Genomic DNA, 13631 nt, shown 5'->3' on the forward strand with positions numbered 1-13631 from the left:
GACAAGTGAACCCCTTTTAACGATGCGGAAGCGCTCGCTGTCATCGATATGGCGTATCATTCACACTTCTCCTCATACATATTTCATTGGGCATTTATACTAAGGTGCTGGACAGGGGACAACAGTTCTCGCATCGCACCAGACGCAGATTAGTGCGATTGTTCGGTCTAAAACCGCTGCAAAATGAGTTATTCCTGTAAAAACGAGTGACCACGTGACAAAAAAAAAAAAGTCAAAACCAATGATAAAAATGTCAAATCATATGAGGGTTATGTGATGGGCTGACATATACTGTTAAACTGAAGTTTGTTGAGTAAATGAATTGTCTATTTTAATTAGTTACACGGTAATTGCAACCTCAAAGCATTATTGTTTCTCCATATATAAATATTTTTTACAATGAAGGTTGACTTTTTCAGTTTTTTTTAATAACAATATAAAGTGACAAAAGACCTTTATTTATATTTTTAACATTGACAGTGTTATTTGACAAATGATTAATTGTCTCACAAATAACACCAATTTTCTAAGCTTTGTCACATAGTAACCTAATATTTTAATTGTTTCAGTACAGTTATTCTTCTATTCAATAATATAGCGGCATCGAAACTCTGTGAAAGAAATTTGGTCTATTACCTTTACCTGACACTAACCTGCATTGCTGTCAGAATTGGGTGTTAAAGACCTACTACAATGCAATTTGTGTTTTTGTTTTTTTAACATGTTCTTGTGGCATTTTCCTTATGATTGAGGACAAATTTGAAGAAAATCAAGCTTAAAATTGCCTTTCTGAGTATTTTTTTGTCAAATCGTTGTGAATCAGACAAAAAGCTATGATCTAGCTGCTACAGTCAGCGGGCCCAAGCTCCCTGTTTCTACCCCTTCCGATGCATCCACTTGCAGAAAAATAGATTCATGTACGTCTTTGTCATCCTTTTAAACCTTTTTTTTTTTCAACGAGGACTTTTCTACAATGCTGGCTAATCCTAGATCTCCATAAAATGATCAATCTCACAGGGTCTATTCTTAATTCTTATTTAGGCAAAAAAATAAAATAAATACAAGTCAGTGATTGAAGCAGAAGAAACATCTTTATTAAAATTTTTGATGCTGTTTCTGTAGTTCTGCATTACTGCTGGCGATTAAGAAGGACAAGGCCATTTCCTGCAGGGTCAGAGGTGCACAACACCCAGTGATTGTTTTCCTGTTCGAGTTTGTGGCAGTCCAGGAATGTGTGAGTGGTCACCTCGTACTCTTCACCAAATGTTGTCCTGCAGGAAGATTACACACAGTGGAATTGTAAAACTGCCACTAATAGCACATAAAAAGACATGAAGTTGTATGTGTTAATATAAAATTGGTTTATCTGAAAGCTAATTATTTAAAGAACTTACATTTGTATAGAATTTTGCACTTGTAATTTTTTCCATGTGAAATGACTAGTACTTTTACAAATATGCAGTGTTTTTCTTAGTGAGCATTCAAGCTTGTATTTTTGCAGTCAGAGGTACAAAAGGGTCTGCTTTGATTTATTTATAGAAAATTTGGAATAAATATAATACCAAAGAGCTTGATCTCCCAAAACTGCAAGGGCCTGGTTTGTCTTGCAATGCAAGATCAACACTTTCACATTAGCCTGCAGGGGGGAAAGGCAACACAGGCAGTAAGAACACAGAACACTGTCTTCCTTTACGCAAAAGTCATTTCCAAGAAGACTTACTGGAACTGGAAGTCCTTCATGTTCAAGTCTTTCCAGGGGATCCAAATGCACTATTTTCCAGCATGACAGAAAGCATTTGCTCTCATCCAGGTACACTTCTTGGAGGTGGGACTTTTTTGCACACTTTGAATGAAACCACAATTATATAAATGAGCAGATACACTTCATCTTTAATAGTTTCTAATGCAAATGGTTGAATGAGTTACCTTTTGGAAACTTCTCATGTCACTAGTCAAGTAAAGCTGAGGAAAGGTGTTAACAAGAAGTTAAAATATCGCATATTCTCTCTTGAAGTAGGTAACTTTGAACTAAAACAGGTAAGTGATGTGTTTTAACTGCTCTGTTTCTAAACTAGATCTTCTTCAGTTGACCTTAGTTATTTCCTATCTCTACAGTGCTACATTTGTGTTTACACATTCCATTTACACAAACTTGCTTTAAACTTATAGAGCTTCGATTGTTTGTGATTCTGCAAGTCGGTTATCTTCCTTACCCCTTTGGCAAAACCACTCAAAGTCCTCAAGGCAAAATGTTGCTCAAAATGCAGCACAGATCCTTCAGGATTCCCGTCAACACTGTGGATGTGCCAAAACGGTTACAAAGTGTTGTCTGGCTGAAGTTTCTGCTGAATTAAAGAGTGATTACCTTGTAACGATAAAAGCAGTGCGTGTGCATGGTTGGATAGTTCTTCCTGCAGTGACCCCACAAGACACTGGAATGCTGGGAGATGGAACAGTCATTAAACTATTCACGTCAGCGTCAATGCTGACAGCGCTGCGGTCCCTGTTCCCAGCTCCAACGTTCACTAACATCACAACATCTCCAAAGTGTAGATCTCCATCATTTGTCACTGACAAGTTCACCTAAACACAAGGAAAAAAAAGAAAGTAATTTGGCAATGAATTCCCACGAGTGTTGTCGGATTGAGCTCAGATGTCATTTTACCGGTTTCAACATGTTCTGCCTGAGAAGGTCTATCTTCTGTACATAGAGCTCTCCCTTCTCCTTTTTCTCCAGATATTCTTTCATTGCATCCTAGAGAAAAACAACATTCAGATGTACATTAAGCATCTTTGTTAGTTAAAACTCCCCCTCCATGGGTTTAAGGAAAAAAGCTCAGCAAAAAAAAAACATATGTTGGTATTAAACAATTACTGGGGGATTGTTACCTGCACACAGTAAGGCAAAAAAGTATTTTGACAGCCAACAATTGTGCAAGTTCTCCCACTTAAAAAGATGAGGGAGGCCGGTAATTTTCATCATAAGTATACCTCAACTAGAAGAGACAAAATAAGGAAAGAAAATCAGGATCTGATTTTTAAAGATTTTTTTATTTGCAAATTATCGTGGATAAGCATTTGGTCACCTACAAACAAGGTGGTTCTCACAGACCAGTTATTTCTTCTGTAAGAGGATCCTCTGTCCTCCAATTGTTTGAACTTGTTATCTATAAAATTGACCCGTGTCAAAAACCTCAAACAGTCACGCTCCAATCTTCACTATGGCCAAGATAAAGAGTTGTCCAAGGACACCAAAAACTAAATTGTTGACCTGCACCAGGCTGGGAAGACAGAATCTGCAATAGGTAAGCAGATGTGAAGAAATCAACTGTTGGAGCAATTATTAGGAAATGGAAGACGTGCAAGACCATGGATGATCTCAAAAGGTCTGGAGTTCCGCCAGAAGATCTTAGCCCGTGGGGTCAAAATGATCTAAAGAACAGTGAGCAAATATCCCAGAACCACACGGGGGGACCTAGTGAATGACCTGCAGAGAGCTGGGACCAAAGCAACAAAGGCTACCATCAGTAACACACTACGCTGCCAGGGACTCAAATCCTGCAGTGTCAGACATGTCCCCCTGTTAAAGCCAGTTCATGTGCAGGTCTGTCTAAAGTTGGCTAGAGAGCATTTTGGATGATCCAAAAGAGGATTGGGAGAACGTCCTATAGTCGGATATAACCAAAATAGAACTTTTTGGTAAGAACTCTACTTGTGTTTGGAGGAGAAAGAATGCTGAGTTGCATCCAGAGAACACCATAACTACTGTAAAACATGGGGGAGGAAACATCATGCTTTGAGGCTGTTTTTCAGCAAATGGACCGGGACGACTGATCCATGTAAAGAAAAGAATGATCATCAGATTTTGAATGAAAACTTTCTTCCATCAGGAAGGGGATTGAAGATGAAACGTTGTTGGGTCTTTCAGCATAACGACAATCCCAAACACACTGCCCGGGTAACGAAGGAGTGGCTTCGTAAGAAACAATTCCAGGTCTTGGAGTGCCCTTCCCAGTCTCCAGATCTCAACCCTTGGAGGGAGTTGAAAGCCCACATTGCCCAGTAGCAGCCCCAAAACATCACTGCTCTAGAGGAGATCTGCATGGAGGAGTGGGGCAAAATACCAGCAACTGTTTGTAAACACTTTGTGAAGACTTACAGAAAATGTTTGACCACTGTCATTGCCAACTTTTGTTATTGACCAAATACTTGTTTTCCACCAAAATGTACAAATGAATTCTTTAAAATTCAGACAATGTGTTTTTTTGGATTTGTTTTTCTCACTTTGTCTCTTACAGTTGAGGTAAACATATGATGAAAATTACAGGCCTCTCTCTCAGGTGGGAAAACTTGCACAATTGGTGACTGACTACCGTAAATACTTTTTTGCCCTACTGCAAATCACAGCAGACACACTATGAAGACTAAAAATACTGCAGAGATTAAAAAACATTGAAAAGATTTTCCCTTTGCTGCATTTTTCATGTAGTAAAGGAGGACATGAGGGATGGTTGGTGTGAACGAGGAGGCTGTAGAGGAGAGGGTTCGATGAGGTGAATGATTCGCTGTTGCAACCCCCTAAAGGCATATGGCAACCATCTTTTTCTTCTCTCCAAGACCTTCCCACACTTAAGGGCAACTTGAAGACCGGTTTCTTTTAAAAAAAATATATGATCAAATGATGGTATGTGCCAACACATTCCTGAATGTTTTGTATCAGCAAAAATTGTGTTTTTTTGGAATTCAAAAACTCTTCTTTAATACATGTTCTAATTTTCTTGTAAAAAAAAACAATATTGACTTTGCTTTTGCACAGATTGCTTCTGCATTTTTAGATTATTCCTTTTGAAGTGGCTTTTTTTTCCAAGTTTGTCATGCGAACTTAAGGGGATCGTCACTGTAATTACTATGTGTGTCACTGTTTTATGGTGTACATTTGTACCAACATGCCCCAGTACACCTGCAAGGTATTACAAGTGCAGTGGTGTTGCTGAACATGGTTTTAAACAGAAAAAAATGAAGTGGAAAATCACTATATATTAAAACAATTACAAAGATAAATATATCATATATTTTACAGAAGGATCTAAGAAGATCAGATAGCTACCCATACAAATGTACATTAACATGTGTTTTTTGTAAATTCACATTTTGCTTTAGTACTTTAGATACAACAATAACGATAATTAATATCAAAAATAATAATAATACAAGATAAAGTTGGAAAGGTTTCAATTACCCTAACATTTTACCATCTTAAAGGATTTGCAATTTGCAATAGACGGGCGAGACCCACTGTTTTGGGCAGGCAAAGCGTTTTGAGTCAGATTTTATAATAGCGCACTCTAGTGGCCTGAAAGAAAACAACACAACATCCAACTTGGTGGCCCCCTTTTTCTCTGTAAGGTTTATAGTCTGAACTATCTTCCAAAAACCATCAATTGATGAAACAAAAAGTAAATTCCAAAAGTCCTTCATTTACATGTTACAGAATTTTTGTGTAAAAAAATACTAAAAAATTGTCAGCTTTATTTCTATTCTTGACTACTCAAAGTTTGAAACTGTTTAACAGGGGTTCTACGATACCCTAATTGTACAATACAGGACCTTTATAGTAAAGCTGTGATTTCATGTTCATATTAAAAGTGGTAACATAGAAATATGAGAGAGTCACAGGCCAGTAGCCTGGTCCCTTCTTGCCTTGACAATTGCAGTGCACTTCTCTCTGGTTTCCCAATAAAACTCTGAATAAACTTCAATTGGTCCAGAATTCAGCTGCCCGCATCATCACCAGAGCTCCCTCCTCCCATCACATCACTCCCGTTCTCCTGCAGCTGCACTGGCTTCCAGTAGCTTGCAGGATTAAATCCAAACGTCTTCTCTAAACTTTCAAAGCCCTCCATAACCTGGCTCCTTGTTATTTTTTTAATCTTCTCCATATTAACATTCTTTCTCGCTCTCTGCGGTCTTCTTCTTCCCTTCAGCTTTTCGTCCCTTCCCTATGGTCACCACAGGGAGCCGTGCTGTCATCCCTGGAACTGTCTTCCCCCGGACCTCCGTAACATTGACTCCATTTCAATTTTTCAATTCAGATTCAAAACCTATCTGTTCATTCAAATGTCCTTTTCCAAATCACAATTTTCATATTCTATTATTTGATTTTATTAATGATCTCAAATCATTTATTATGCTTATAACGTTTTGTGATTTTATTGTGTTTTACTTTTGAATCTGTACAGAAACTACAGAAACATGTCCATAAGGGCTTTGAACAGTGCTTTTAAATAAAATGCATTATTTTTTAGTAATTATAATAATAATACTGTCAAGAATAAATTGCTCAAGTAGAAAGGAAACATGGTTAATTAAATCAATTATAGTATTAAAGTTGAAAAAAAAGGTAGTGGTTAAATATTTTTAAAAGCAACTCTAGAAATGAATAATGTTCCCAAAATATGATTTATAATCTAAAACCTATAAAATTGTACATGCACACACACAGATTATAAAATTAAATAAATTATTTTTTTTTATGAAGGCACAATGCAAAGTCTACGCTGCTTCAGAGTTATAGATGAATTTTTAGTGTTAATGGATTATTCCATGCAACACTGCTGCTTTTCAAATTTTAAAATACACAATCCCTGTCATGGTCGAACTCTATGGAGACCCAGATGCTGGAACCCGGAAGAAACTCAGGAGACGAGGCAGAGTCAGAAGTTTTAATCTGAGAGGGGAGATGAGAGTCGTGGATGAAGAGGAGCGCCGAGGACGGCGAGCACAGCTTGGGGGAGTGGTGGAGCCGAGGACGGCGTAGACAGCCTGTGACGAGGTGGAGCGCCGAGGACGGCGAGCACAGCTTGGAGCGAGAGGTGGAGCCGAGGACGGCGTGACAGGAACGAGGCGAGGAACCAGCGTGACCAGTGGAGAGCTGACCTGAAGGCATGAGACAAAGAGTAAGTACAAGGCTTGGATTTACTAGAACAAGGTTACTTGACTAGAGGCCAGACGTAAGCACCGGAGAGAGTATAACGGACTGGCGCTGGATACTTGTGAGGATCTCCCTTATGAAGGCTGGCAGGGTGATGAGGAGATGAAGGTCAGCTGGTTCCAATCAGTAGAGCAGGAGAGCTGTGTGAGGGGGAGGTGAACTGACAGGCACCGTGACAGTACCCCCCCCTCAACGACCGCCTCCAGGCGGTCCAGGGCGGCGATCAGGGTGAGCCCTGAAGAAATCGTCCAGGAGGGAACGGTCCAGAATCATGGAGCGGGAGATCCAAGAGCGCTCCTCCGGGCCGTAACCCTCCCAGTCCACCAGGTACTGGTGACCGCGGCCCCGGCGGCGAATGTCCAGAACCCGACTGACAGTAAACGCAGGGGCGCCGTCGATGAGCCGGGCGGGCGGTGGGGAAGCGGACGGCGGGCATAAGGGGCTTTCCCGGAAGGGCTTGATTTGGGAAACGTGGAAGGAGGGATGTATTTTCAACGCAGCCGGGAGCCGTAGCCTAACACAGGTCGGGTTGATGACCCTCTCAATGATGTAAGGGCCTATGAAACGGGGTGCTAGCTTACGAGAGGTGACCTGGAGGGGAACATTCTTGGAAGACAACCAAACCTTTTGCCCAGGCTGGTAGTCCGGCCCCGCTCTCCTGCGTCGGTTGGCCACCCGGCAGTTACCCTCCCGGGTGCGAAGGAGAGCGGCTGTGGTCTGGCGCCAAACGCGTTGGATGCGTTGGAGGTGATGTTGCACCGAGGGGACAGCCAGATCTATGTCATCAGAAGGGAACAGAGGAGGTGAATAGCCGAGCGAAGCCTCAAAAGGTGACATACCGGTTGCAGAGGAGGGATGGTTATTATGAGCGTACTCGATCCAAACGAGAAATTTAGACCAGCTGGAGGGATTCTGAGCGGCCAGACAACGGAGGGCGGCTTCCAGCTCCTGGTTGGCACGTTCGGCTTGGCCGTTCGACTGGGGGTGATAACCTGAGGTGAGACTGACGGTCGCACCCAGGGCAGAGCAAAAGGACCTCCAGACCTGGGATACAAACTGCGGGCCCCTGTCGGAGACGATATCTTTAGGTATCCCATGATGTCGGAAGACTTGGTGGACCAGGACGTCGGCCATTTCAGTGGCCGTGGGGAGCTTGGCCAGGGGGATGAATTGCGCTGCCTTGGAAAAACGGTCAACAATAGTCAATATAACTGTGTTACCTTCGGATGGGGGTAACCCAGTAACAAAGTCCATGGATACGTGGGACCAGGGGCGTTCAGCGATGGGCAGAGGATGGAGGAGCCCGGCTGGAGGTGAATTGGAGGACTTGGACCTAGCACAGATAGCACAGGCGGCAACAAAATCCCGGACGTCCTGTTCCATATTGGGCCAGAAAAACCTGCGTTTGATGAGATTAAAAGTTCTATGGGCGCCCCCATGGCATGATATGCGGGAAGTGTGCCCCCACACTAGGACTTCAGAGCGGAGGGAGGTGGGCACGTAGAGTGTGCCTGCCGGAGGAGGAGGATGATCTGGCTCTTCGTTTTGGGCTTGTAAGACCCGCGTCTCGACATCCCAAGTGAGGTTACCAATTATATAGGAGGGAGGAATTATGTGAGAGACCTCCTGCTGGTCATGGGGACTATAAAGGCGGGAAAGAGCGTCGGGCTTAATGTTCCTGCTACCGGGTCTGTACGTGATAGTAAAAGTAAACCGATCAAAAAAGAGACACCAACGTGCCTGACGAGAGTTAAGACGCTTGGCGGAACGGAGATACGCGAGATTTTTATGGTCCGTCAACACTACAAAAGGTTGATCAGCTCCCTCAAGCCAGTGGCGCCACTCCTCTAAAGCGAGTTTGATTGCAAGAAGCTCACGGTTGCCCACGTCATAATTCTGTTCCGCAGTGGACAGTTTGCGGGAAAAGTAGGCGCACGGCTTGAGTTTCCCCGAAAACTCCTCGCGCTGGGACAAAACGGCTCCGACCCCAGTGTCGGAAGCGTCGACCTCAACAATGAATTGGCGTTGCGGGTCCGGTTGTATGAGGATGGGAGCGGAGATGAACATACGTTTCAGTTGGTCGAACGCGGCTTGAGCCTCAGGACCCCAATGAAAGGGTTTGTTGATGGACGTAAGCTGAGTGAGAGGGGCAGCGAGAGTACTGTAATTGCGAATGAATCGCCGGTAAAAATTTGCGAACCCTAAAAAACGTTGAAGCTGTTTGCGTGAGTTGGGAGGTTCCCAGTTGGACACAGCGGAAACCTTGGCTGGGTCGGGGCGGATGTTGCCAGCCTCTATAATAAAACCAAGGAAGGAGACAGACGATTGATGAAACTCGCACTTCTCGGCTTTAACAAAAAGTTGGTTCTCGAGAAGGCGTTCGAGGACCTGACGAACGTGGAGAGTGTGGATCTCTTGATTAGGAGAGTAAATGAGGATGTCGTCTAAGTAAACAAAAACAAACCTATTGAGGAAATCTCGGAGGACGTCATTAACCAAATTCTGAAAAACTGCAGGGGCATTGGTGAGCCCAAAAGGCATCACCAGATATTCAAAATGTCCTAAGGGGGTGTTGAAGGCAGTCTTCCATTCGTCCCCCTCTCGCATACGAACGAGATGGTACGCGTTGCGGAGATCTAATTTAGAAAATACACGCGCCTCTTGAACGGAGTCTAAAGCAGAATTGATGAGTGGCAGAGCGTATTTGTTTTTAACCGTGATCTGGTTAAGTTCTCTATAGTCGATACAAGGACGTAGGGTCTTATCTTTCTTCTGAACGAAGAAAAAACCTGCAGCAACGGGAGAGGAGGAGGGGCGAATGTGACCTGACGCGAGGGACTCATGAATGTATTTTTCCATAGAGGTCCTTTCAGGACCGGACAAATTAAATAAACGTCCCTTGGGGAGAGCAGCGCCCTTAAGTAACTCAATTGAGCAATCATAAGGCCTGTGGGGAGGCAAGGCACCAGCCCTATTTTTGCTGAAAACGGTCTTGAGATCATGATAACAGGGGGGTACCTTGGAAAGGTCAATTTCTTCAGGAACAGGATCGAGATCGGGTGGAAGCGATGGAATGGCGGAGCGAAGACAGTTAGCTAGGCAGTGAGTGCTCCAGTTGATTATGTGGTGATTAGCCCAATCGAACTGGGGATTGTGATTGTGGAGCCAAGGGAAACCTAGGATGACAGGGGACTGAAGAGTCTGTGTAATGTAAAATTGAATGATTTCGTGGTGGTTACCGGAAGTGATCAGTTGTAGAGGCTTGGTACGATGGGTGATGCGGGTGAGTAATTGACCACCCAGGCCAGCAGCTTTAACAGGATGGTCCAGCGGTTCTGTGGGGAGACTGAGTTTTGCAACCAAAAAACTGTCAATAAAGCTCTGTTCGGCTCCGGAGTCAATAAGGGCTTGACATGAATGAGTTACAGACTGGTGACATAGTTTGACAGGAACATAAAGGAAACTCTTTTCCTGGATAGTAGGAGGAAGACCCTCCCGCGGCCTGTCCTCTAGCAGGGGGCTTCTGGGGTTTAAACGCAGGTTGCATTGTTGCACATGATGACCCGATTGTCCACAATAGAAGCAAGTACCTTCTTCCTTGCGTTTTCGGCGTTCCTCCGGAGTGAGCTTAGAATGTCCGATCTGCATCGGTTCCTCTGTGGAGCGTCCAACAGAATCATGAGACATAACATGAACATAATTAGCAACAGGGGAAGGAGGAGAAACACTGGTAAAGGGTCTCTTGTCTTGGCGGGGGCGCTCGGCCTGACGTTCACGGAGGCGAACGTCAGAACGAAGGGCCGCTGTGACCAACTCCTCAAAGGATCTGGCTTCAGGCTGGGAACATAAATGATCTTTGATCGAATCATTAAGGGATTGGTAGAACACCCCTTTAAGGGCTATATCCGGCCAACCCGCCTCCACGGCTAGAATCCGAAAATCTATTAGATGGTCACTCACGGATCTGTGGCGTTGTTTGAGGGCTAGCAGTCGGCGGGTGGCCTCCTCTTCCTTGCGGGGTTGATCAAAAACCAGCCGGAACTCTCCTAAAAAGCGTTCAAAGGGGATTTGAGAGATGGGATTAGCAGTTAAGTAAGCCTGTGCCCATTGAAGCGCTTTACCCCGGAGAGAGTTCACTATAAGGGTGATTTTGCTGTGGTCTGCATGATAGTGCCGAGGTGCCTGCTGGAAGATCAAACGACATTGCAGGAGGAAACCCCCGCAGGCTCCTACGTCACCCAGGAAAGGCACAGGAAGGAGCCGGATGTTTTCGTTAGCTGTGTTGTCTGTAGCGGGGCCCGGGCTTCCGGTGGTGGAAACCGTGTTGGTGGCTGTGGCGTTAGTAGGTCCTCGGCAGGATAAATCCATCAGAGTCTGAGAAATACCGTCCAAACGACGGAAAAGGTCCTGCTGGGCGGCGGCCATCTGGTTGAGGGATTCAGCTTGCCGTCCTAGAGCGATGCCTTGGTGAGTGACGGCCAAGCGGAGTCCTTCCGGGCCAGCTGGGTCTGGATAATGGCCAGTCCGTTCTGTCATGGTCGAACTCTATGGAGACCCAGATGCTGGAACCCGGAAGAAACTCAGGAGACGAGGCAGAGTCAGAAGTTTTAATCTGAGAGGGGAGATGAGAGTCGTGGATGAAGAGGAGCGCCGAGGACGGCGAGCACAGCTTGGGGGAGTGGTGGAGCCGAGGACGGCGTAGACAGCCTGTGACGAGGTGGAGCGCCGAGGACGGCGAGCACAGCTTGGAGCGAGAGGTGGAGCCGAGGACGGCGTGACAGGAACGAGGCGAGGAACCAGCGTGACCAGTGGAGAGCTGACCTGAAGGCATGAGACAAAGAGTAAGTACAAGGCTTGGATTTACTAGAACAAGGTTACTTGACTAGAGGCCAGACGTAAGCACCGGAGAGAGTATAACGGACTGGCGCTGGATACTTGTGAGGATCTCCCTTATGAAGGCTGGCAGGGTGATGAGGAGATGAAGGTCAGCTGGTTCCAATCAGTAGAGCAGGAGAGCTGTGTGAGGGGGAGGTGAACTGACAGGCACCGTGACAATCCCAACATGATCTGTTGCACTATTTAAAGGATGACCTATTTAGACCATTTTCTCTTTGTCTTGTCTCAATATTACATAGAATAAATGGCACAAATGCTACAAATTAAAGTACTTTCGTGGATAACACCTAGGGGGACTGAGTACTTTCTTTGTTTTTTTTGTATAAATCTATTCAAGTAATTAAAATGCAAAAAATAAATAAAAAATAAACAATCAGAGGAACATTTTATACAAAACATAGTTAAAACATTTTAACTGAGCAAAAATGAATTACAATGACGTACCTCTGGAGTGAAGGAATGTAGAGTAAGCAAGAAGACATCAATGTTTTCACTGGTTTACTTGATCATACAGGGATTTTATGACTTGTTTTTTTTTAACTTCCTAAATTGTGGATCAATAAATCAATGATGTGAGAAAGATTAATCCACTGAATTCTGATATGAACATTAGTCCTCGCAGATAGAAATAGAGAAGGCTTGATCTAAATGTATAGATATATATATATTTTTTATATTTTTACCCGATTACAAAATGAAACACTTTAATTGGATAGTTGGCTGCATACTACAGTGTTAATTAATAGCCGTTTAGAGGTTAGTTCTTTGGGGATTACGTTACTGTTACATTAATAAAGTTTAAAATTTTCAACAAACCTTCTGTAAGAGCTCGTCCTCAGTCCAGTTTCCCACTTTCACTTTGGATCGATACGTTCTCACATGAGCCATTAGGACTGTTTTCTGCAAACAGTGGGTTTTGTATCACCCGAAAGTTGACACGTTGCCCCACTGCTGTACGTGTTTTCTGTTGTAGTTTCTATGGCAACGCCGTTACCAGGCAGTTTACGCTTATTGCCGCTAGAGGGCGTGCTGGTACCAATAGCACACATAATTAAAACTTGTCTTAGTCTAATCAGAGTTTTAATGTCAGGCCATCTTTAAAATTATGTGTCTTAACCTATATAATACATCACTGGTGTCAGACCTCAGGGCTCAAGGGCCAGTGTCTTACATGTTCCAATCCAAGCTTCCATTGTGACTTCTTATTATATAAACACACCTGATCCAGGTAATCAGCAGCAGATAAGACATCCTTTCCGGGCCTGGAGTCTGACCCCCCTGCTACAGATCTAGCTAAAATTCAACACGCATTGGTAAAATCATGCCAGCTAAAAGGAACACAATAAAGCAGAAACCCAAAACTGAATTTTTGCAGTTTTAGGGGTTATATTATCCGATTCAGGTGTATTACTACAGTGCAGCTTATTATTTCCCTGAGGCTCTGGAGCTACAAGGGGTTCTATGAAGGTAATTGTGGCTGTGTGATTTAGAAGAAAAATGCAAAAGATTTGAATGAAAAATAGGTTTGTGGTCTTGATTATTTTGTATGTCACACATGCAAAGCTCAGATAACGGAAAAATGATGGTAAAAGATTTAAACTACTGTCAGAGAGGTTATTGATGTTTCTGCTTACAATTTTTTTATTAGGCCGATGTTTTTTCAAAATTTGGATTCCGCACCAATGTAGTCAAATTCACAATTGATAGCTAAATGAGAAAAATGAGGAATGCTCAGTAAAGTCAC

General features: G+C 43.6%; 1 protein-coding gene across 1 annotated transcript; it reads right to left on the bottom strand.

Annotated features, from left to right (window-relative positions):
- Nucleotides 1-1072: 1072 nt before the first annotated feature.
- On the bottom strand, nucleotides 1073-12880 carry cfap161 (cilia and flagella associated protein 161). The gene is made up of 8 exons (XM_023955859.2): nucleotides 12704-12880; nucleotides 2666-2755; nucleotides 2366-2583; nucleotides 2214-2295; nucleotides 1927-1962; nucleotides 1721-1843; nucleotides 1563-1636; nucleotides 1073-1271 (listed from the first exon to the last, which is right to left on the bottom strand). Exons 1-8 carry the CDS (start codon nucleotides 12773-12775, stop codon nucleotides 1130-1132), a joined length of 837 nt encoding a protein of 278 aa, XP_023811627.1. The 5' UTR covers nucleotides 12776-12880; the 3' UTR covers nucleotides 1073-1129.
- Nucleotides 12881-13631: the final 751 nt, after the last annotated feature.

The sequence above is a fragment of the Oryzias latipes genome, chromosome 6 (genome assembly GCF_053564925.1).
Source record: "Oryzias latipes strain Hd-rR chromosome 6, Olatipes_Hd-rR_3.1".
Taxonomy (NCBI): Eukaryota; Metazoa; Chordata; class Actinopteri; order Beloniformes; family Adrianichthyidae; genus Oryzias; species Oryzias latipes.

Coding starts and splice junctions, on each gene's coding strand:
- cfap161 (XM_023955859.2), bottom strand. CDS start 12,775: ATGGCTCATGTGAGAACGTATCGATCCAAAGTGAAAGTGGGAAACTGG. Junction 1,963..2,213: donor TGAGTGGTTTTGCCAAAGGG/GTAAGGAAGATA, acceptor ACCTTTCCTCAG/CTTTACTTGACTAGTGACAT. Junction 1,272..1,562: donor TTGGGAGATCAAGCTCTTTG/GTATTATATTTA, acceptor ATCTTCCTGCAG/GACAACATTTGGTGAAGAGT.